The 23130-nt window shown below is 38.7% G+C and overlaps 1 protein-coding gene across 6 annotated transcripts in view; it reads right to left on the bottom strand.

Moving 5' to 3' along the window:
* The window catches only part of LOC105205369 (RNA-binding protein Musashi homolog Rbp6), a 594533-nt gene that overhangs the window by 94676 nt on the left and 476727 nt on the right, over positions 1-23130 (bottom strand). For all 6 annotated transcript variants that reach the window (XM_026130366.2, XM_026130364.2, XM_039452221.1 and 3 more), the window contains one exon: positions 19676-19724. In XM_026130366.2, the coding sequence (XP_025986151.1) occupies positions 19676-19724 (49 nt within the window). The remainder of the gene's footprint in view (positions 1-19675; positions 19725-23130) is intronic.

Here is a 23130-nt window from a genome sequence, read left to right on the forward strand (position 1 = left end):
TATAGTTTTGATTTCATTACAAGTACGAGTAGCAGTGGACATCTAATTTCAAGTATGTTTCATTTATGTTAAAAACTAAATTAAGAGAATAGCGTTCTCTGAGATTATTAAGGCGAGGCAAATAATAAAAAAGCACATAATTACAACGAAATCTCACGAAGCATCACCACCCGAACGTAAAGCCGGGGCTGATCCCATGTAATGAACAATTTCTTGTTTAACGAATTCTCCGGCGAGCTGTATTTTTTCGTTCTTCACATTCTTCCGTACGTACACCCAAATACTATACGCAAAAGCGACCTCGTAGAATCCGAGATGAATCCGCGGATAGGTATATAAATATGTGTCGAGGGGTTTAGAGGGATACCGAGAAGAGAGAAAGAGACAGGAGAAAGGGTGAGAGAGAGAGAGAGAGAGTGTGTAGGGACTCGAATATGTATTTAATATGCAAATTAAAGAAACGGGATTATGTCATGCGGAATGTGGCGTGTGATATTTCAAAGCTGGCCGACCTGAGGATTATATTCTTGCAGTCCACCTGTATCGGTATTATGTAAATCTATGCGCGCGCGCGCTGCTCGGTAGCTTCGAATGCATTTAATATCCCATATCTTTCAGTTGCACGTCCGATAAATTTGACCACGGCTCTCTCTAAGAGTCTATCCATAAAAGATAGTTTTGAAACTTCATCCAACATACGACAAATTAAGAAAAAAAATCTATAACACGAAATGTTCTAGTCAACTTATAGTATATTTGCTAGTCAAAATCAGTCAGTTATATGCGTGTCCTGTATTCTGGCGGGGAATACATTGTTCCCGCAACAAAGTTTGTTATGGCCTCGGCTCTCGGTATCGATGATAGGCGATAAAATTTAGCCGAGAATGGCGGGCAGTGAACTCACGTCGCGTGGCTTGAAAGTTGGCGATTTCGTCCGTAGTAAATGGATTTTATTTAATAGCACGCGAAATCGCATAACGTTCGTTAGGGATCGTAAACTCGAAATGCGTGACGCTCGTTGAGCCGCGTTGAATTATGCACTTCGAGTTTACGACCCCTAAGTAACCCGGACGAGCGTTCTTCCACAGCAGTAGTAAAGTTTAACTCTGAGTCGCCGCAAACGCAACATTTTATCTTTCGTTTGTTCGCTGGGAGAATGATCGAGAGCGCCGTGAAATTCGTTCTGGAATCAATCGCGATTTTTCCGTAATCGTTTATGTCGAGCACGGTGGCCGAAAAAAGTTTCAACACACGTGGAATAAAGCTGTCTGTTTTGCGAAATGTTATGAATTTAGAGTGCGAAAAATGAATAAAACATATCATCGCTCGTCGAACGCGACGGTATTCCGCGAACATCCGGCAGTGGTGGAAATGTACGGCGAGCATCGAAATCGCATATCGATTTCGCGGGAGATATACACGTGTCGAGAGCGTGGAAGCCGGGCGATAAATTCTTTCTACTCGAAACACTTATTTGCGATATACGTTCTCTCATGCGAACATCGCGAAAATCTATTCGCCAGCTCGACGATGGAAATTTAGGAACTTTATTCAATGAATCCTTTCCAATATATTTTCCCTATATCGAACTCGGATCGAGCGCGATCGGTGCGTGACAGGATCGCATGATTTATGCGCGTGATTTCCATTGGCCATGACAAATGGTGGGTACACGGCAATAACGATCAAGAACCATTTAGAAACGTTTCGAGAAAAATTGATTTTGACGTTCAAACGTATAAAGCGTACATAATAACAATTTATTGGAGATCTATTTTAGTTGAAGTGTAAAGCACTATTTTTTACTGCGGATTAAAGAAGGGACACACATTTGAAATATGTTGTAAAGGACAACGATAAAACACTGCAGAAATTATTTCTGCTCTTTCGCGTGGAAAGGATAGTTTTTCTCTGATCAATGTTTGAAGAAACTAATATTACATTAAATATTAGTAATTATTGGTTTCCACCTCTTTGATCATTTCGGATTGTTGAATTATGTGAATGATTTTTACATATTCTATGCATTTTTCTTACTTTGTAACATTCAAAGTTTCTCTCAATGAATATGATCCATATTGCCGTGTTACCGTTCAAATATTGCTAGAACAGAAAGATGATCACACGATTTGGTTGATTTTCTCTTACTCGTGAAAGGACAGAGACAAAGAAATTTGATCCGTAAGGATCTGTCTTCGTCACGAGGGGGGGGGGGGTTTATTTCGGAGCACGCAGCAACGAGCTGAATCACGCACGCAACAAGCGCCGCTGTTGACTTCTCTTTTACCAAAATTACGTACGATATCATTTATATTCGACGATTTGAAGCGAGGTAATTCGAGCATCAGGTAAATGGGATTATTCCATGTCCCTGGAAATTATGGTAACCTACCTACCCTTATCTGCGCTTTGTAGAACGTTAGTCATTTATGCAGCAATAATTCCACTTCCTATTCGTCGAACAGAACGTTAAACTTAAATAACATGTAAATATGGGAAAAGATAAAACTTATATTCCATTTCACCCTCAAATTCTCCAAATTACCCAAAATCGACCGAAAAGATAGAAATCATCATATAATCAACTCTAATGTGCACATTAGATATATCCATGCAAACAGAAAAATGATATCCTGAACGTTTGCAGGCGTAATTTACGATAATGCGATAAAAAGAGATTTAGCGAAACTTAATATATTAAATAAAATGTTAAAAAGAAATTGAGAAAATTGTGTATGATTTTTATATTATATATTTATTATAAGGTAATCACAGAATACCTGACAAATCTCTTGTCTTTGAATGCTCCAATTGCTATCGTAATTTCTGTTATACGGTTAATTAAGTTCATACGGAAGGGACGTTCGTGTAGCAAACCGCACACCGGAGAATAATTAGACACGTGCGTGACAAAGACCCTCTTCTGCCCGTTAAATGATCTTGATAAATACCGGCCGCGTGCATGGTTAAAAGTTGACGCTTGTCGTCACTTGTCCCGGACGCGATTTGGCGCTGACGATGGAAAACCACGACGAGACAATTAACTAGACGATAATGCGAACTTATGTAGAGACCGTTTACATGAACTATTAATTCACTAGGAAACAATTATTCTCAATCGTCATGACAGATGCTATGAAAACGAAATTATATTTCTCTGTTATTATTATCATTACTGTTAATGAGACGACAACATAAATTTCCGCCGCACAAATGTTGCCGGGAAATTATGAGTCGCAATTACTATGATAATAAAATCATATTTCTCATTGAGGCTACTACTATTATCATTGTTAATGAGACAACAATGCAAATTTCCACCATGTGGCTGGTATCATTATCGTTGTTAACAGAATATAATGCGACGAATTATGTCAGACCTGTCAGCATTGCTGAAAAGAAGCGTTGACAGTAGCTATGTTAATCCTAATCGCGACCATTGTGGAAACGTGATTGTACCTCGTCGTGGCCGCTATTATTGCCGTCGTTATAATCACATCCCCTCGTCGCAACTACGTCAGGAAACGCTTTCCGCCTGCAATTACTCGTTATTGGTCGTTGCATCGCGGAAAGCGCCGTTCACTTAACCCGAACACGAAGAAGAAGGTCCGCACTTGTGCCGCCACGACGAAGACAGGCTGCACTTGTAAACTTAATTACTCGCGAGAGCCAAGCAGCACTTGAGGGAGGCCATCAACCGGGATGCGCAACGCGAGCCGACTGCTCGTAAAACTCGTAATCAAGCCTTATTAAAACCGTAGGGGCGTGAAGAGTGGAGGAAGACGAAAAGGGTTGGGACTGCAACTAGATTTAACCCTTTTAAGACTCTAGGAACATTATGCTTCAAAGAATGTTTAATGCAAAGAGCAATGTGCCATTCCTTGCTTCAATAGGTGTAGTCAGGTGTCATCTAAAAACTAAAATTTCCAAAGAAAGAAAAGATATCGTTTCATACGTACGAAACGTTTCGTTGATGATGAGGATACTGTCCAACAGCAGAGAGGAAAATTATTTTGTAACTTTTATATGGACAGATATAAATTTCTTTGCTCAATGTATAATATATATTCCAAATTATCTCAACGTTCGTTATTAGAGAGGAAGAGAGAATATACGTAATATCAGAAATAAATTCAAAACAACGAAATTTTTCAGAGAAATATTTGCGCGAACATTTAAATTATTTCTTTTATTACTATTTCTATCTAATCAAGCATGACAGCGCAATGTAACGAAAGTAATTATCTTTTCTAAACTAACATCATGTTTGCCTTGTTCTTAGTATATTATTAATTTAATTTCGTTTTAATTTTACGCGAGGACTTGTAGCACACGCTGCTTTAATATCGAGCTTTCCTGAAGTAATTTTCGGAGTTTGCCGTGTAAGCCTTTTTATGTGGCTGCAAGAAACAAATACAACTGGCGAGAGATATATTTTCACGGATGTTACGATCATCCACGGAGACTCGTAATCCTAGCGTTGGTTCGCTCATCGTCGTTGTAAGATCATAAACTGGTATCCGACGTAATTAAAACGCAACGTTTCCTTCTCGTTCGGCCCGCGACTGCGTCAGATAGTCCGTCTCGCGACGAGTATTAAGTGTTTAGCCGAAGCAGTATGATGCTTTATAGACTCTCGTAAAACTCATTCTATCAGTAAACATTTTCCGTTCGGTTGCGAACGGGAGACCTATACGAGTAGAAAGTACCGATAGGAGAGATCGAGAACGCGAATTAAGATTTGGTGTGGTCTTTTAAATGCTCGTTAAAACGAAATGTTTGAGTTATAGCTTGAGAAACAAATGTTACGATAGGTATAATATACTTGGATTTATTTGTACTCGATCACATAAGACATTTCATTGATTTACATTATTTTATCAAACATTGATTCCGTTAATTTTTATTACTAGCATCAATTTTATCATTGAGTCTTGGATTTTTACTTTTTTTTTTTTTTTTCAAAAATTTGTAATATTTCCTATTCAATACTCCTTAATTCGAATTTGTTTTTTCTGAAATCTCCGAAACTCAATTTCCATTCCGAGTTCTGATTTACTATTCATATGCATAATAGAAATAATTACCACGTTTGCACATATTTGTTTGAATATTTATTTAACTACTTAGGATTAACGTACTCTGAATTATATTGGTTAATAAAGCGATAAGTATACACGCTCTTGCAATAATAATTTTTCGCGATCTTGCGTGATATTTGCAAACGCGAGAAAAGTTTGTGGCTGAAAAAAATCTCGAAATGAAACGTCAAACTTCGGTCAGTAGTAGTTGAACAAACGTTGGAAATAACGAGCGGTGTCTGGATAGAAACGCAATATGTGTATTAAAAAACAACGAATCTAGAGAATCCAGTATAACAGGCGATCGACGAGTATCGTTACGGAGTATGTTAGTTACGCGCGGGGAAACAAACTTAGTAATAATAAATCTTTTTAATGAGTCCTCCGCATTTTGTGAAAATGGCAAAACTTGAGAAACGTAGTGTAAACCTCGCCTACAATAACAATACTCTCTTTGTTAAATAAACTTCTGAGAGACTTCGATCATTTTCAACAACTTCTATTTATGCCCGGCCGGAATCGGCCGGTGAGGGAGAGACGGGAAACGCGGGAGGGAAATCTTCAAAACTGCGAGCACCTAACGATACGACAGAGCGTTTTCTCTCTCTCCCACCCGAGTAGACTAGTGTAGAGAGTTTCAATGTTTTGAGCTGAAGGCTTCTCATCTTTCTTCTTCTCACTCGTCCCATTCAACGCTCGCCTTCTTTCTCCATCTCTCTAGCGTTCTCCAACCCTCGCTCTTCTCTCCGTCTCGCTTTCACCCTCGTGCGCCAGTCTGGTAATCCAGGAATAATGAACAGCCAGCTGTCACTCGCAATACCCGGCCTTCCAGCAAATACGACCCTCTACGAGTTTGCGCAACTTCTGGCCTGGCTGTTTTCTGATGGAGAGCGAGAGAGAGAGAGAGAGAGAGGAGAAATGAGAGAGAAGGGGCATGAGTGAGAGAAGAGCTATATCAGAAAAAAATGCTGACTCGGCGCGCATTACACATGCGGGAATATGATTTGCCTCGTACAGGATCTCGCTGAGCATCTGATCGTGCAGTTATTCCGTCACGATAATTTGCATTCTACTCGACGAGAGTCGTCCGACATGATCACGCGGCGGTTTCTAAAAGCCTCCACGTTAATTATGCGCAAGAATCGATACGACAGTGAAACAAACGCAAATAATAAATCACTCGTGAATCCGGCTTAACTGTACACGGCGTATGGCAATTCGATAATAAATGGAAATAGCATGCGTAGCTGCGGGGCCACAACGCGCCGACGTCCTATTGCAAAATATCAAGTATCGGGAAAATCCAATCCCGCGGGGATGGAGTTCTATAAGCTGGAAATGATTGAACTGCCGTCGTATATTGCTTTCATTCGGAGCGAGGACGCGTCGCAGACAGTTAGACATCACTCGGAACTACTCGTGAAACTCATCGTAATGAAACGATGATGTGTGGTAGAATGATAAGGAAATGATACGATATTTGCGGAATGAAAAAAGCAAAGATAAGGTTAGGCGGCGCATTCTTTTTTCTCTCGACGATAGAAATCTTTCTCGAACTTGAGATCAGTATCTTTTAGTAAAAAATTTAATTGATTTATTTCGAATAATACTTGACTTAAATATCTTGACAAAATGCATAAACAGAAAGAGGAAGAAAAAAGAGAGAGATAGAGAGTATCTTTATTATAAAGTTCCCTTAACGTTGATTAAAAGTTTTGTTCAGTTGTACTATCGAATATTGATTGATTGAAGTATTTAAATGTTTGATATCGCGCATGAATAAAAAAAAGTCTTCAATACTTCCTGCAAAATCGTGCTTGTTATTTTCTATGAAAGCTACAAAGGAAACTATGGTTTCGAGAGACAAAATTCAACTGTTTTGACTCTCAAACGGCAATCCAGTAAACTAGTAATAGATCTGCTTGGAACAATAGATAAATCCCATCGGTTGTGACTGGTACACAACATATCGAGATTCGTTTCGCCGGATTCGCGGAGTTAAAACGAATTACGCCGGGATAACTACATGTCGAAAAGAGTACTGGTAATTATTTCAGCGGAAGAACCAATCGGACGAAAAGCGAGATAAATCATGCGGCGTCGTAAGCTGAAGGACTTGATGCGTAATGGCAAAAAGGGACGTGGAGACGGGGGCGGTGGCGACGGCGGCGGCGGCGGCGGGGGTGGACCGAAAGTTCCGCTTGTTTACTCGTCCCCTTACCACCCCTTTTCATTCGCTACCGCGGTCGCCTCGATATCCCGGCGACGGATGATTCTGCCCTTTCTGCATTTGACACAGATGCGCGGCCGACACTTTTAATTCTCTTTTAATCCCCTGGTTATTGCCGCTCCCGCCCCCCTGGCGCGTCGCGCCGGCGGCGGCTCCCACCATTCATCTTCCCTGTATTTCGAATACTCGACTCGCGTATGACTCCGAGAGGGATGAATAATGGCCGGTGCTACCGAGCACCCGCGCATAATAGAGTCATCGGTTGCCGCGACGGTCGCTACAGGTGCTCGCCTTTGCTCTCTTATTCGCAATACACCCCAGCCGAGTATTGTCTCAACTCGTGTTACATATTATGCGACGGTATTAAAGTTTTCGATCCAAGTATACTATACGTTGAATCACGAATGCTGAATGCTAAGCTAAGAATAATGATGATTATTGTGCGGGAGGCTCTTTAACGGCATTTTATTATAGTTATCGGTTATTGGAAATTAAAGGATTGAATAAAGCTTCGGAGAAGCAAACAGAGGCAAGGGGCCTCAATTAATTTCAGCTGAGCTCGATTTTAATTCTTTTGTGCACGAGATTTATGAGACAGGAGGAGCATTACAAAGAGGAATTAGTAATAATGGGATTGCACTCTGACAGCATTAAAATACTTTTCCAACATTATTGTTATAGCTTGTAAAGAGAATTCTGTGAATTACAGTTTAGAGTTTTATTGAAGAACCGAAGAAACTTGAAAATGTTCATTATATAGCAATAATAAAAATTTATTTCAGAAATTGCAAGGAAAATATTGAAAATTTTTCCGAATCCTGACTTTTACAGTTTTCATTAGCCTCATTTGATATCAACAAATGGCTTCAAGTAGCTGGAACTATGTATAGAATTGCAGCATATATTCTCGTAAAATAAATCGATATTCCCTAAGGAATCTTGCGTGGTGGAAAACGTGTGGTTTCTAGGGCTATCCTGCGTAATCACCATCAACCTGCATTCCGACTACTCAGCGATATTAAACGGGTTGCATTTGGCGTGGTCGCATGCAATCTACCCTCGGAACAGTCAGCAGGGATGAGGCTGTAGGGTAATTCACACGTTTGACAGTGCGAAGCGTTTAAATGTGAAATGTGATCGGCCAAGTATGCCAATCATCGGAACACTAGAATGTGCGAGAGAGTCCACAATTCACTTGTCGTTTCATCCAAGTATTATCAGCAATGATAATGAGAAAGATAGAGAAAGAGATAAAGATAGATGAATAGAGAGCGAAAGAAAAAAGTAAAAAAAATGAGGGCAATATTTCGCTTAATTAAAAATCTCTCTCTCTCTCTCTCTCTCTCTCTCTCTATTACCCTGCCATCCCCCTCTTTATCTCTCAATATATTTTAAACTTTCTACTCTGTCTTCTTTTATCTGAATAAATAACTCTATTTCATACACACTAATTGTAAAAGATTAAAAGTTTGTCGAATTAATTTCAGGAAAAGTTGTGAAAATTGTTGTGGAAATTGCGTTTGCATATCCAAATATGTATCAACGCGTAAAGTTTACTTTGTTCAATTTTACGCGTTATCCGCACACAACTCTTGCATAAATAGCTAAATTATTAAACAACGATATAGAACTTATTTATCGGACAAGATTCACGTTTGGTTTTCGCACCCGCGTTTTATCGATTCGATCGTCTTCGTCGGCAACTGATCGTTATCTTTGGCGCTTCGTTCTCTTTCGAACAAGAATAAATCGCACTTTGTCGAGTGCACGCGACGAAGTTATTTAAATGTATGGAACGCGTTTTAGTATACGGCAGATAAACCATTTGCGTCACTGCATACAATAGACTATTGCAGAATAATATCGTGATGTTCTTCAGCTTAAAAACAAAGAAATACATCAAACGCTATATTTCTTTTTTCATTTTGCAGTTTACAATTTTGTAATTGCACACGAGACCCGGTGATTTTATCTACAAATAGTTTTTTTTACCGCTGCAAAAGTTCTTTTTTAAGCTAAGTCATTATATTCAAATCAGAGTTTCAAAAAGTTGAATCCGAATAAAAGTACCGTAGATGATAAAAGATTAAAAGGTTCTTTCACTAACTACGAACAAGACACTTTTTAATCAGATAATACTTGTAATACGGTTAAATAATACTCTGCGACAGATATGTACTTCGTGTATAACTATATTTAGATATGTGTGTGTGTGTGTGTGTGTGTGTGTGTGTGTGTGTGTGTATGTGTGTGTGTGTATGTGTGTGTGTGTTTTTAGACAAAGAAATCTTTATGTTTTTCCATTTTAATATGAGGTAGATAAAGAATCAATAAGTTAGTTCTAAAACTTCTTTAAAGCATAAATCATTTAAATGCATTTTAAATATCAGAATTCAATATACAGTTAATTAATTCAATATAATTTTCGATTAAATGCTGCTCCTTTTATTGATCGTTCAGGTATTGAGAATTATCGCGGGATTTATTCCAAGCACTAAGTATTAGTTACTGCTCTTAAATTAGCTATTGGAGAAATGTTAGGGAAGAGAGGAGGGAGGAGGATGCGAACGCGAACGACATTCCCGATAACGATGCCTCCGTCGACGCGCGGAAATCCCGACGTAGGTGCGCCGGAAGCACACTCGCGCTCTCGCAACCGCGGAGTCCCGGAGATTAATGAATATTCATTGTTTCGTAACTCAAACTTGACGAGAGACGCAGCTAGCAACGACGTGGATCTAAAATGCAACGTTGTACGACATTTCGCCCACTCTCTCTCTCTCAATCTTTCTCTCTCCCGTTATCGTTTTCCTCGCTTTCGCGAATAATTAAGGATTATTCAAGTCGAAAGTTTTTTCACGCAATATCACTACGATATAATCCAGTTTTTATTTCAAAATATTTATTTATTCTTCTTTATTATTGTATATAAGAATAAATATTTACCATGTGTCTATTACAAATTTTGGTTAAAAAGAACGACTTCGGGTATAAGTTCTTTGATAAAAATATATTTAATAAAACCATTTTATAAAATATTCTGTTTAACAAAAATAAAAGAATAATTTTTATATTATCTATTGCAATATAGTTTCCAGATGTTAATGTAAAAAATATAAATGTATACGAGTAAGAGCATATTGTGGATTCATATGTTACAAGAAGAAATAGATATGAATATACCATTTTATTCTTTATTCTTAAAAGTGAGTCGCAAAAAAAGCAATCTGTGTAATAGCACAACGTTTGAGATTAATATACAAAAGAGCATGTATAAGAACGTGTTACTTTGAAGCCGCAGAGCGTAACCTGGCGGTTTCCTCCCATTGCAAGCGCGTTTCTATCCACTTTGATAATGTACAGCCGCGTTTTACCCGTCGATCATCCTCCTTCCGTTCGAGCGCTTGCTTCGTGCAAACCACGCTAGGGAGTTGCAACTCGAAATGCATGCATCTGGAACGACTGTTGCCTCGAGGGTGCGCAAGGTTGCAGAGAGAGAGAGAGAGAGAGAGAGAGAGAGAGATGGGGAGGGGGAGAAAGAGAGAAAGAGAAAGAAAAGAGAGATACGCGTGATGCGGAACGATGGCGTCGACGTCGACGTCAACGACGACGGTGACGACGACGACGACGACGTCGACGACTCGAGAGAGAGCCACTTACGTTTGAATTTTAAATTCTCCCCGGACGAAAGATTCTCCGATGACGGGGTTTAAGGAAGAGAAGGCAAGGAAGTATGCAAGGTTGGGACACCTAAGCGACAGGGATTAAACTCGTCGAAGCACGAACGAGTCGAAGGGGTCAAGTTGTCTCTGATGAGATCAGCATTTTGAAGACCAGCATACACAGACGGGGTGGAAAAATGCGAAGAAGCGAAAAGCGAGGAAAAGGGCGGTAGAAGAGTGGATGGGCGAGAGACACTTCGCGTGCTTCACGCTTGGACGAACCAGTCCACTCGTCCTTTTCCTCTAAGTATCGCGATACTCCGTCTCACAGGCGACGGTCTTGCCTTCCTCTTAACGTGTGATTATCATTTCGCATTCTTATCTTTACGGAGTCTGCGCGATATGCAGTCTCATCTTGACAAACGATCTATATATACCGGATCTTTCGTTGAAATTATCTCAAACTTCGTAGTGTTGTTCTTTGACAAATGTCGAGGCGGAGAATTTGGAATCCTTGAATTAAACTTCAGATGTACAAAGGTACAGACAGGCAACAGAAATCTTATTTATTTTCAAATAAACTTTATTTCAACAGAAGTCCTAATTAAAGGTTTAGTTATCAAGCAAAAGTTCAATGTTAAAAATTGAAAAATTCCCGAAAGAAAATGAATAATGATTTTTTATAGTGTTTCTGAAGGATTTCTCTTCGCTTTACTCCTTTTCTCCGCTCTTGCAATTCTACTGTGAATTTTTCCTCTCAGTTTCTGTAAAAGCACGTCAACGGTGGTCGGTTCTCGATTCAAGACGGATTCGCAAAATCGCAAGACTCAATTCAATCGTGGCCAACGACTGCACATATTGTGAAAAAAGAAAACAGAAGAAAAACTCTAGTAGAATAGCGATAAACGAGCGTAGGACGTAAAGCTCTTCCCCGCCATGGAATCCGGGATTATCCACGAAACGAAACAGATTCGATAATAAGTATGTACGCTTATACGAGACCATTGTGTACGAGACCATCGCGTTGAAAATCGACTCGTACGTTGTATAGGAAAATGTGTAAGGAAAGAAATGAAGAAACCAAAAACCGCTGAGCGCCGTATCTGCAATCGGATACGAAGTCAATTTTTAATATGAGATTTTTATTTAAAAAGTGAAAGTTAAAAGCACAAAAGAAAAATTCACAACGGGACATTTCAAATAATTTCCAAAAATATTATTAGATTAGGTATGTCTTTATTGTCGTGGACAATAGTAAAAACGATCAATGAATCTATTCGAGAATTCCAATGTGCCGAGAAAAAAATATCATTTGTTTGTATGAAATATTTATCACAATTTTTTTATAATAAATCGTTTGTTTTTATGATACGCCATTTCTTCTCTATTTTGCTTTCCATTTTTATTCTAGTATTATCAACTAAATTGTGTATTATTTTAAATCAATATTCCAAATAAAATAGCCCAGCGTACTTCGAAAAATTATTAGAAAACACTTTTATAAAAAAATACTTTTTCCTGCAAAAGCAAAGTGAATAATTTCAAAACTAAATAAAAACTTTTTTTTCTTTCTTTTTTTTTTAATATCAGACACATTTTTCATTTATAACGTCGTTTGAAATATCGCAAGTATCGCTTTACGTGAGACCCACGTGAAATTCTATTCGCAAACGCGGAGGAAAGTTTGAGAATGCATTCAAGAGTAAAAATGGTGAAGATACCGAAATCGACGGGAATTTCTTTGCGTTTGTCAGTTCGGCCAAGGTGCAGTTGTTTAAGTCGATGAGGTCTGAATGAAGGGCGAAGGTAAGACGAGCGTGTGGCGGAAGAGCAAGGGTCAAAGATGAAGCACGGTCGAAGGTGAAAGCAAAGTACCGGGAACGACGTGCACGTTTCAATATTTTAGAGTCTCCGCTACCGCCGCCACCGCTGAGGATTCACCATTTGGAGTATAGCGCCGTAATGCAGGTGACAATTGGAGCGTGTCGATGCTTGCCGCGCCCCGAGATTCCTATAATGGAATGGATAGAACGTCTTCCCCTATCCTTCAGGTTCCGGTTTCCTTTTATATCGAGATTTGCCTGGGGAACTTTACGCGTCGCGACGGAACCGTACCGGAAAATCGCTCGCCATCTCCTCGATAAAGATCAGCAACCGTGTTCTTTAACCCTTCCACCATCTACGATGATGTCGCCAGAGCCAACGGGCGTATTCTCTATAGTCTGCGACCGATTGAACAGTCTATGATGAGGTGATTGACTATCGTGAAGATAATATTGAGTGCACGGAGTGCAAAAAATCAGATGAAAAAATTTAATATTTAAAAAATGTTAAATTATTTTTATTATAATATTATAAGTATGGAAAGAGCATTTTGGTTGAAGTATCCAAACATTTAGCTGGATACAAATACAGATGTTAAAAATAATAATAGTCACAGAAAGAAATGTTAACAACAATTTAATTCTAAATAAATAAACATTTTCGAAAAATGAAATATATTAATAAGTGTGTAAACAAATACACAATTGAATAAAAACAAATAATTTGTTGAACATAATAATAAATGAGCAATTATAATGGAAGAAATAGCTATACCAAGTAATAATAAAAATAGAATGAAGCAGGTCAGGCACGCGCGATACACCTTATACTTGCTGATCACATCTAGCAGTCGATGGCGAGAAAGATCGTTGAATTCGTGACAAATCGACCGTTTCCGGTAATCCTAGGATGAGAGAGCTCTGATAAGACCAGCTCGGCCAAGACCGATGGCACATTCAGACATACTCGACGCTCCGCTGCGCGTTTGTGATCCTTTACGTAACTTCCTCGACCCGGAACCATCCATCGTTCAGAAGTTTCCAGGCCGCGGCCGGACGAGTTCTCCACCAAGAACTTTTCGAAACTCGTAGCGACGCGCGAAACCTTACTCCGATATTCCGTCGGCAAGCGAAGATACTCGACGCCATTGCTGGCCGTTCCCAAAAGACGCCATCGCCGGAGTTTGTTCGCTCGACTGAAATCCGCTCGAGAGGAAGAAAATTCTCGTTGCGGTTTTTTCTTTCTCTTTTTTTTTAAAGCATAATATCTGTTTTCGAAATTGAATATTAATTTCAAACATATATTAATTCTGTACATATGGAAAGTCAAGAAATTCTGACAATCTGTATATTAAAATTGATTTTATAATATACATTTCAACCGCGTAACGTATTTAAACAACGATCGAAAATTATGTTTATTATATTCATTACTTAATAATTTAATAAAGTGTTAATTGAAAGCTAGAGAAATGAGTTATCTATTTCGAAAAAATTTCATATTGCTTGCATTAATCAAAAATTGAAAGTATAGGATATTTATGAGTGTAAAAAAAAACTTCGTATTTATGACAAAACCGATTCACATTTTTGTGTTGAATTTAACATACCTGAATATTAATTTAACATAACGTGATTGTGTTAATTGAACATTTTATGTTAAATTGATATTCAACAATTTTGAAGGTTAAAATTACATAATTTATGGGTAAATGAATAAACATAAAAATAATAGTTTTAAAAGGTAAACTTTAAAATAAATGAATATATATAAAATGTATGTTAAATTTAACACAAATTTTCCAACTGTGTAACATTCTTCAAATATACTATTAATAATTTATCTATAAAATATGTAAAATAGAATTAAACATTACACGTAAATATAAAATTTGATTCGCTTTGTAACAAATATCCGTTGCGATAATTCTAAAAGCATAATTCAGCACATGAAGGGGTAAGCACGCGCATTATTACATGCATTCCGTTCTCTAATCAAGGAGCTATAGAACTTCCGTTGAGATCAATCCAGTCTTTCCGTACGAGCGGTTGTCTCTCGTGAATCGGCTCGTGAATGGCGCGACATGATCTTGCATGTTCTTGTACATAGTCCTACCTTCTCCTCCACGAGAATGGAGTGCTAGAAACGGCGGAGGGAAACTATTTCGGACCGCTGTGGAACTTTCTGCGGAGGCGCAGTAACTATTCGAAGCATAGTCGAGACGAATTCATACGCATCGAAGTTGGTCAGGTTCGTCGCGCGTGCCACGCAAGTCGCTCCGTTCTCTGGAGAAACGCGCGCAAGAGAGACACGAGAGAAAGAGAGAAATAGAGAAGAGGGAGGGAGGGAAAGAGAGAGAGAGACAGAGAGCACTGGCTGAGTTCCGGACCGTCTGATGCCAGATTACATCAAACTGGCATAACACACATCCGCCTCAGCTAGCTGACTGGCGAACTTGCCGCTCTTGAGACTTCACCCGGAAATTCTCCTCGCTCGCTGGAGAGGAAACGCGGCTAGGGTAATTGCATCTATTCGAGCACGCCGTCAGAAACGGCAGATTGCGGACTTGGCCAACTTCGGACCACGATGACGCGAGACTCGTTCGCTGTTTATCTCTCTCATCTTCTATGTTTCTCTCTCTCTCTCTCTCTCTCTCTCTCTCTCTTCCTCTCTCTCTTCCACCTTCGCCGAAGATCACGCTAGGGTATAATCAGGGTTAGCTGCGATTCTTATGCTAATTCGACACGAAACCGAGAATGCCTCGTTGAACATATGAGCGAGCGGTCAGTAATTACGGGAGAACTATCATTGAAAAATGTTGTTTTTTAATACTCATGAATGTTAGAAAAATGGAAACTTGATAAAAATAAATTAGGAAAGTTTCATTTAATTTATATATTTTTTTAAATTGATAAAAATATCCACATCCACGTAGTTTATATATTTATATTTGGAGGCTTGTTAAAATCACTTTGAATACCTGCACAGTAAAGTGAGTCAGGTTTTCCGGACGGTCTTAGAATAGTTTGAGTTTTCTTTCGCGAGTCAAAGTCAGTCTAGTTAGGAGTTAAACGACAGATAGACGACGAGGAATCGTACGATCGTTCGACCGTTCCTGGGTTCACGAAACGGCAGTCTTTCTCAACATATTCCGGGAGTCTTCTCTTTGCTTCTAGTTCGTGGAAGACATTCCGATTTCCATAAGCGACGTCCGGCGGAGACGTTTAAACGACGACGGGCCAAACGCGGGTAATCCACCATCAAAGCGCACGCGAGCACACGATCCAATAAACGATCGACAGTAGAGCGTCCCTTTGACGTGTGTTCATACATGGCTAAGCGAGTCCTCCTTTTAGGGGACCGTCGCTGGCTGACAGAAGGACCGACTTGTCGTCGAACAAGTAAGAACATACGGGTCAGCGTACACATATACGCACACATACACACACACACACACACACACACACAGAGAGAAAGAGAGAGAGAGTATCGCCATGTCGAAGCTATGAACACACACTTTCGCCAGGCAATATGGTCGCAACTTATGAGCATCTCGTGTGATTCGGCGTATGTTCACCATCACGCGGAGAAGATGTATATACAAGTTTACACGTGTGTAGGCCACGTGCACGAACATACGCGCCCGTTCCTCCTTACCGCCTCTCGCAAACGTAGACTTGGCGTGAGAGGGGGAGGAAGAGTCCCGCGGAGGGAAAATCCTTTGGCCAGCGAAGCTTGGATAATCGCGCTTCAAGCTATAGACGCGCCTCTCCCCGTCGCGGTAAGAGAGAGAGAGAGAGAGAGAGAGAGAGAGAGAAGAGAGGCAGAGAAAGCTCGCTTTGCTGCAATCGCAGCCTGCCCATCCACGTGGAAATCATAGCTCGCTGCGGGAGCCATCGGGACTCGAAATTGTCCGGAACCGCTTGCCGGGCTGTTCTCGGCGGAGTTCTCTTTTCTCCTTCCACGATGTGGTAAGGAGCGGGGCTAGGGGGGTAAGACGACCGCTAGCTGACTGCCTCTTCGGGGATTTGAGCGTAAAGAGACCTCCCGGAAGATTGTCTGAGGATCCCCTTGTAATTCGATGGCGACGTTCGAGAAGACGCGACGCGTCGTGTCGATCGAACGCAGATCGAAATCGATTGTACTTGAAGAAAGCATTGCTATCACTGAGGAACGAATTTAAACTGAATAACCATCGCAAAAAGATGATTATCAATATTTTTTTAAAATATACAAGTAGGTTAATAAGTAAGCGAATAATTGGGCTTTTCGAAAAGGCTATCGAAGAGATCTTGATAAATATTGCTCGGATCGATCAAATTGTTCAAATATAAGCGTATGAGCAATAAATTTAACAAAATCAGATCCATAAAAAATTTGGAAAAATATATTATAAAATGTGTTAGCGAACTTGATAGAATAATCAGCAGATATATTCAGCAGTAAATAAAGGAAATGTACACACATTAAAGATGTGCTTTAATTTGCTCGTTATCAGCCGTTAACCTTCGATTAATTGCGTTTGTAAATAAAACGAGCTATTGATTTCGTTATTTATTAATGTCATATTATAAAAATTGTATCATTTCCATCTTTAATCTTTGAAAAATTAATCTGTGAGCAATCTCGAGGTATTATCACTTATTCGTTTTAAAATGTAGTGTACAATTGTAGTTTCGTGCGATCGTACAAATTATAAGGTTATTACATAAATATGTCGCTGATAAAATTTGCGGTTCAAAAGAAGGTCGAAGTATAAATAAGGCGTTCTCGAGAACGTATTCTGATAAGCATGAGAATGCAGGTACACGCGTGTGCATGTATATGTTGAGTTCTCGTTCACAAGCGCGGGTAGATCGAGAAATATCAAGTGCGACGTAATAAATATCCTCGTGGCTCCCGCGCGTATTTCGTTTGAAATTTCTCACGGTACGTCTACCGGAGAATCCGAAAATGATCCCCTTAGGGGTCAGGGACCGGGTGCGGAAGTGCCATATCGCGAAATCTGCCAGCGAGCAGCAGCAGCAGCAACAGCAGTAGAAGCAGTAGCAGGTTTGAGGTTCGCAGACTCTCGTCGTATGGGGACGGTATTGGATGTCATCACGAGAGAGATTACGTGCGGCTTTGAAAGAGCCCTCTATCTCACTTCCACTTCCATTCACCCTTCTTCCTCCGCCCTTCATCCAGCAGACGATCCGCGCGTCGCTATTTCACCTACCCCTACCTCGCCGTTCACACGATGCGCGACGCGCACCTTCAACACCCCTCCCGAGCTTCTTCAGCAACTCAGTCGGGATAAGAAGGTACCTCTCAAGAAGGTACCTCTCCTGTGATACTGAAGGGAGCTAGCTCTCATATCCCATTTGCCCCTATTTTTCATAAGCGATATTAGAATCTATCATCGGGGTCCAACCAGACGTTCGCCTCCGCTCTAGAATCAGCTATAAAGGTGGCAGGTATCGATAAAAAAAGAAGATAGAGAGAAAGAGATTCCCCTCTTTTCTCGCCGATTATTGGCAAGGTGGGGGTATCGCGATCGCTGATGATTATCGACCTTATTGAAGCAGCGACGTGAATGGATCCAGACTTGTGTCGATCGCAAACTCCGCTATCGACAGTGAAGAAGGGCTGAGAGTCGAGCTGCCCTATATATTATCGCGGCCGCCGCGATATTTCATTCATCGCAACCTCTCGATCTCCACCCTTCTTCCCTGCCCAGTCGATTTTCAATTGGGCATGCGCTCCTCGCGCGATCTCAATAACGTTTCCATCCCGTTCCTTCTTCTCATCCCTACCGCGTTTGCAAAGTGCCGCGTAAAAATTTCTTAGACGCATACATTTTATTTGAAATCGAGAGCTCTTAATCTTGATGATCTTTCAATTCTGCATTAAATTTTGATAAAAATGTTAAAAGAACACATAAATAAGGATGGAAAAGAATGAATGTTTCAAAAACCGAAGATTGAAGAATAAATTGATCAGTAAAGTATGAGAAACGAAATTAATTATTATTGCAATTAGAATTCTCTGATATTTATAATCATACGTATATCACTATGAAAAATTACTCCAATTGATTAAATCGACATTAGTAAATTAATACATTGTGAAATTTATCCGAAGATTGATTAAAAATTAATTTTTCTGCGAGTTTTGTATTCCATTAATTATTGACTGCACACGCACGCGCGCGCACGCCGCACAGGTTATAATGAAAATACTTTATTATAAATTATTAGCATTGTACTAAATTTTTCATAATGAATTAAACAGATCTTTTATCTTCCCATACAAAAATATTAAATTATATACTTTTAAATGTGAAATTATATAATTTCAAAATTTAATTATCAGATTGCAATGAAAAATGAAATTTGCAGTCATTAATTAGAGATATAAAAAATGTTTGTAAAATTATGTAAAAAAAACCTAGGTATGTATGTATGTGAAATAGTGCACTGTTTATTTTTTTGAGATTTTAAACGCAATAAGGATCACATTTTTTAACGTATCCTGTTTTTTTATTTTGTTTTAAATTACGCGTTTCTTCACGCTTTGCCGTAAGTTCTTGCATACGACTATCGATCCGCGTTCCATGAATTCGCAAAATGCCGTCACGATTTGTGTAGGCAACACATATCCCGAAATTTATGTTATTTATCTTCCCCCGTATTTACCGCGGCTCGCGATTTACCGTGATTACTAATTATAGCTTCAACTCGGCTCGTTAATTACCCCGCCGGCGGAATGGCGACATTATTGACTCGTTAAATAGGATAGTTCCGGACATATTTCTGACACGTTTGCACGTAACAAAAGTTGCAACAATTTTTTCGCAATTACGTGCAATATTGAAAAAGGGTAAAAAATGCACTTACCTCTATGCCTGTTAGTTTGCTTGTCGAACATCAGCATAGCATCTTCGATCTGAAACATAAAAAAATTTAATCAGATAGAGCTTTTTTAATAAAATAAACAATTTATACAACTTAATTCAAGTAAAATGATTAGGTGAATTAGATTAGACAATTTAATTTAAATAATATTGTGTTTAAATTATTATGTTAACCTTATTTTATTTATATGCTACTATTAGCATTCATATGCGTTTTCATCAAATTTTTTTATTAATATATTAATTAGTGTATTGTAAAAAGCGTATAATTAAAATTGAAATTTAGTAATTCACGATGAGATCAAATCAGAATTATTATGTATTGTCGGATAAGAAGTAAACGTATAGCTTTAGTAAAGCATCTTATTTACTGAAGCCGCTGTCATAAATTAAGCGGCTTACTGACGATCGAAGTAACCTATATTTGATATAAGACCTCATAGTGAACCCCTTGGCGTGTTAGGGGTGCAAAGCATCCCGTCAAAGCCTCAGGAATCGTAAAACGCTGTTATGGAAATTTCACGTGATACATATATAAAAGATATATTTCGAGAAAACTTCATTTCTGTGTGACGAATGGAAGAGAATATTATATGTATACTGAATATCAAATACTTTTCACAAATCATTTCGTATTAACGGCAAATATCCAAAATATCCATACGGAGAGTAGACTTAAATGCATAGGATTAATGTTTTCTTTTAGGTTAATAATTTACATCAATTATTGTTTATCTTCTTTTGCAAATTGGATACACAAGTTTCGAAATGGGAAATTCCCGGAAATTCTCAAACATGGAAATTTCTTAAAAATAATTCTGATTATCCGATAAACTTATGACGATATAATTAATTTATGCGATGTGGTCACATTTATATATAAATAAATTATTAACTGTATGTAAAATTAATATTACGTGGCTATACTATAATTATTATATGAGTTAATCGCACAATATTATCATAAATTATTACCAGTACTACAGCTAATGCTTGCCTAGAGCAAAAACTGTTAATTTCTTAACTAAAATATTAAAAGTCGGGATTAATGAAAATTTAGAGGTACAATATTACGTCAACTGAATAAGATTGGTCTCCCTTAGAACTACTTATACTACTTATACGATAATAACGATATTACAAGTTGATAAGACGAGATCTGTTCATTAAAGGATGGGAGATAGATTTTAAGCCCCAGCGGCGTCAGTCAAATGACGAATAAAATCTCTTGTATCCTTACGAGAAACGCGTACGTGTCGTAAAGCACAGCTGGTCAAAGATTTACGGAGTATGCTACTGAGACGAGGGGGTGGTAGAAAGTGGCGAGGGGCGGATGACTCTGTATATGGTTGAAGCGCGAGCAGAAAGCTCTGGAGAGGCGTAGGAAGCGCTAGTAGGATTTATGGGACAGGAGAAACAATAGGGATTACCCTTACCCCCTTCGTTGTTTCACGAGTTCACTCCTTCCCGGTCTCTCACGTAGCAACAACTATCGATAGTCTGCAGCATTAGAACAGCGAGTGATATTCTTTTTGTAACCATATGAGCTCGTATGTACTCAATAGACGCGTTTCCGAGATGTACCCTCGCGTTTTGTAGACGTATTGTGTTTCAACTATAGAACATTTCAATTTTAAGATTTTCTAATTTATTTAAGTTATTAAATCCGGACTGACGAAAGTATCAAGCACAAGCAGGCCTATGTCAGTCATAATTAAATTTGATAAGAATCTTCTTCTCTCAGAATGATGTAAGGCACTGTATGAAGATCCATATCGGAATTTATACTGCACAATATTTTTAAACATTCAATAGGAAAAGGTCGAAAATAAATTAAGTGGAAAGATTAAGTCGCGATCGAAAGCGACTGATTTAAAGTAATTACGAACTTAACATTTTAATTGACTTTCATGAATATCAATTAATGTAATTTTGATTCATATTTACTATTAGCTTCTAAATGTGATAATAACGCTCGTCACGTTTCCGTTCCCATTCTCTCGTCTTGCCGTGTAATAAAATTTTAATGAAATTCGCGCGACTATCGCGCCGCTGTGGCGAGGAAGTCGCGGAAAAATGCCAAGGGAATCGAGTGTCTTAGCTGACATTTGTTGCGACTTTTGTTTTTCGAGGGATGGCACGCCTTTTACGAGGGAGTTGACGGCAGTGGGAACGAGAACGAGGGGACGGGCGAGCTTTTAATGAAAACGCAAGAGGCGTCATGGCGTAAGATAAGACCGCCACCGGAGGAGCCATTCGTTGTTACCTACACCTCTCTATCCTTTCCTCCTCTCGCCAAGTGTGAATGCCCTTTTATTATTCTTTAATGCTGTAGTCTTTGTCGTGGCCGTTATATTGATGTATTCTCGACGGTCGAATCAGTTTGAGTCTTTCGTTCGATGTTGCGAATTCTCACATCGCCGTCAGCGACAATAGCTTCGATCAAGAATGAGATTTCTCCATTCCGATCACTACGTGAGAAAAATACATAAGGTTTCCTTCTTTCTCGCCTTCGTTAGCATTTCACTCAAACGGAGGCATCTCTGAATCTTTACATTTGCCTGCTATTTTCAATAGTTTCTTAATTTGTAAATCTTTAATTGTTCTATTCAGCAACGTGTTTTTATCTCTTAATCCTTGAACCGCGATGGATAAAATCATTCTTCTTCCAAAAGAAAGAAAGTTACCTCGTTCGTCGAAACGTATTAACTAATGATTCTCCTTTTTTTTTAGCGCGGAAACTCTGGCAAACTGGCAATCATGAATTTCCCTCATTATCTCGAATAATTATCGCGGGTCGCAATGCAGTTTTGCGGGTTTCGCGTGTATCGTTGCATTACGAGTATCTATTTCCTGCGATATGTAATATTCAGCGCGCGGCACATTATGCATCCACGTATTTACTTCATTAAAAATACATTGCCCGGATGTGTTTAATATTGATTCTATATAAATTAATATAATTATCGTACGGTGCATTACCAGTAACGTCGAGCATGAGAGATAAGCGAATATTATACAAAACGTTTGTTATTTTACTGTCGTTTACGCGCGAACTGATTTTATGCATTAAATTTACTTTTTTTTTCTCTAATGATTTCTATATTACATTTTCCTTAATAAAGTTCCTTAATAAAGATGTTCTCCATGTTCCAAATACAATACGGTAAATGTGTAGAACAGATATTTACAAGACAAATATTTAATATAAATTTAATGTAATAGCATCAATGAAAAGAAATTGTTTGGACATTTTCAGTCGTTTGTTTTTTCGATATTATTTTTCTAATAATATACTTCAAAAAGAATTGTAATTCTCATCCAACTGTAACCTCATATTTATATATTTATATATTTCATTTTTATTGTAAATAATAAATAAAAAAGAAGAGACTTTTTTTATCGAGAGAAAACTATTATACAAATGGCTGTTCACCT

Source organism: Solenopsis invicta, chromosome 7 (genome assembly GCF_016802725.1).
Source record: "Solenopsis invicta isolate M01_SB chromosome 7, UNIL_Sinv_3.0, whole genome shotgun sequence".
NCBI classification, from domain to species: Eukaryota; Metazoa; Arthropoda; class Insecta; order Hymenoptera; family Formicidae; genus Solenopsis; species Solenopsis invicta.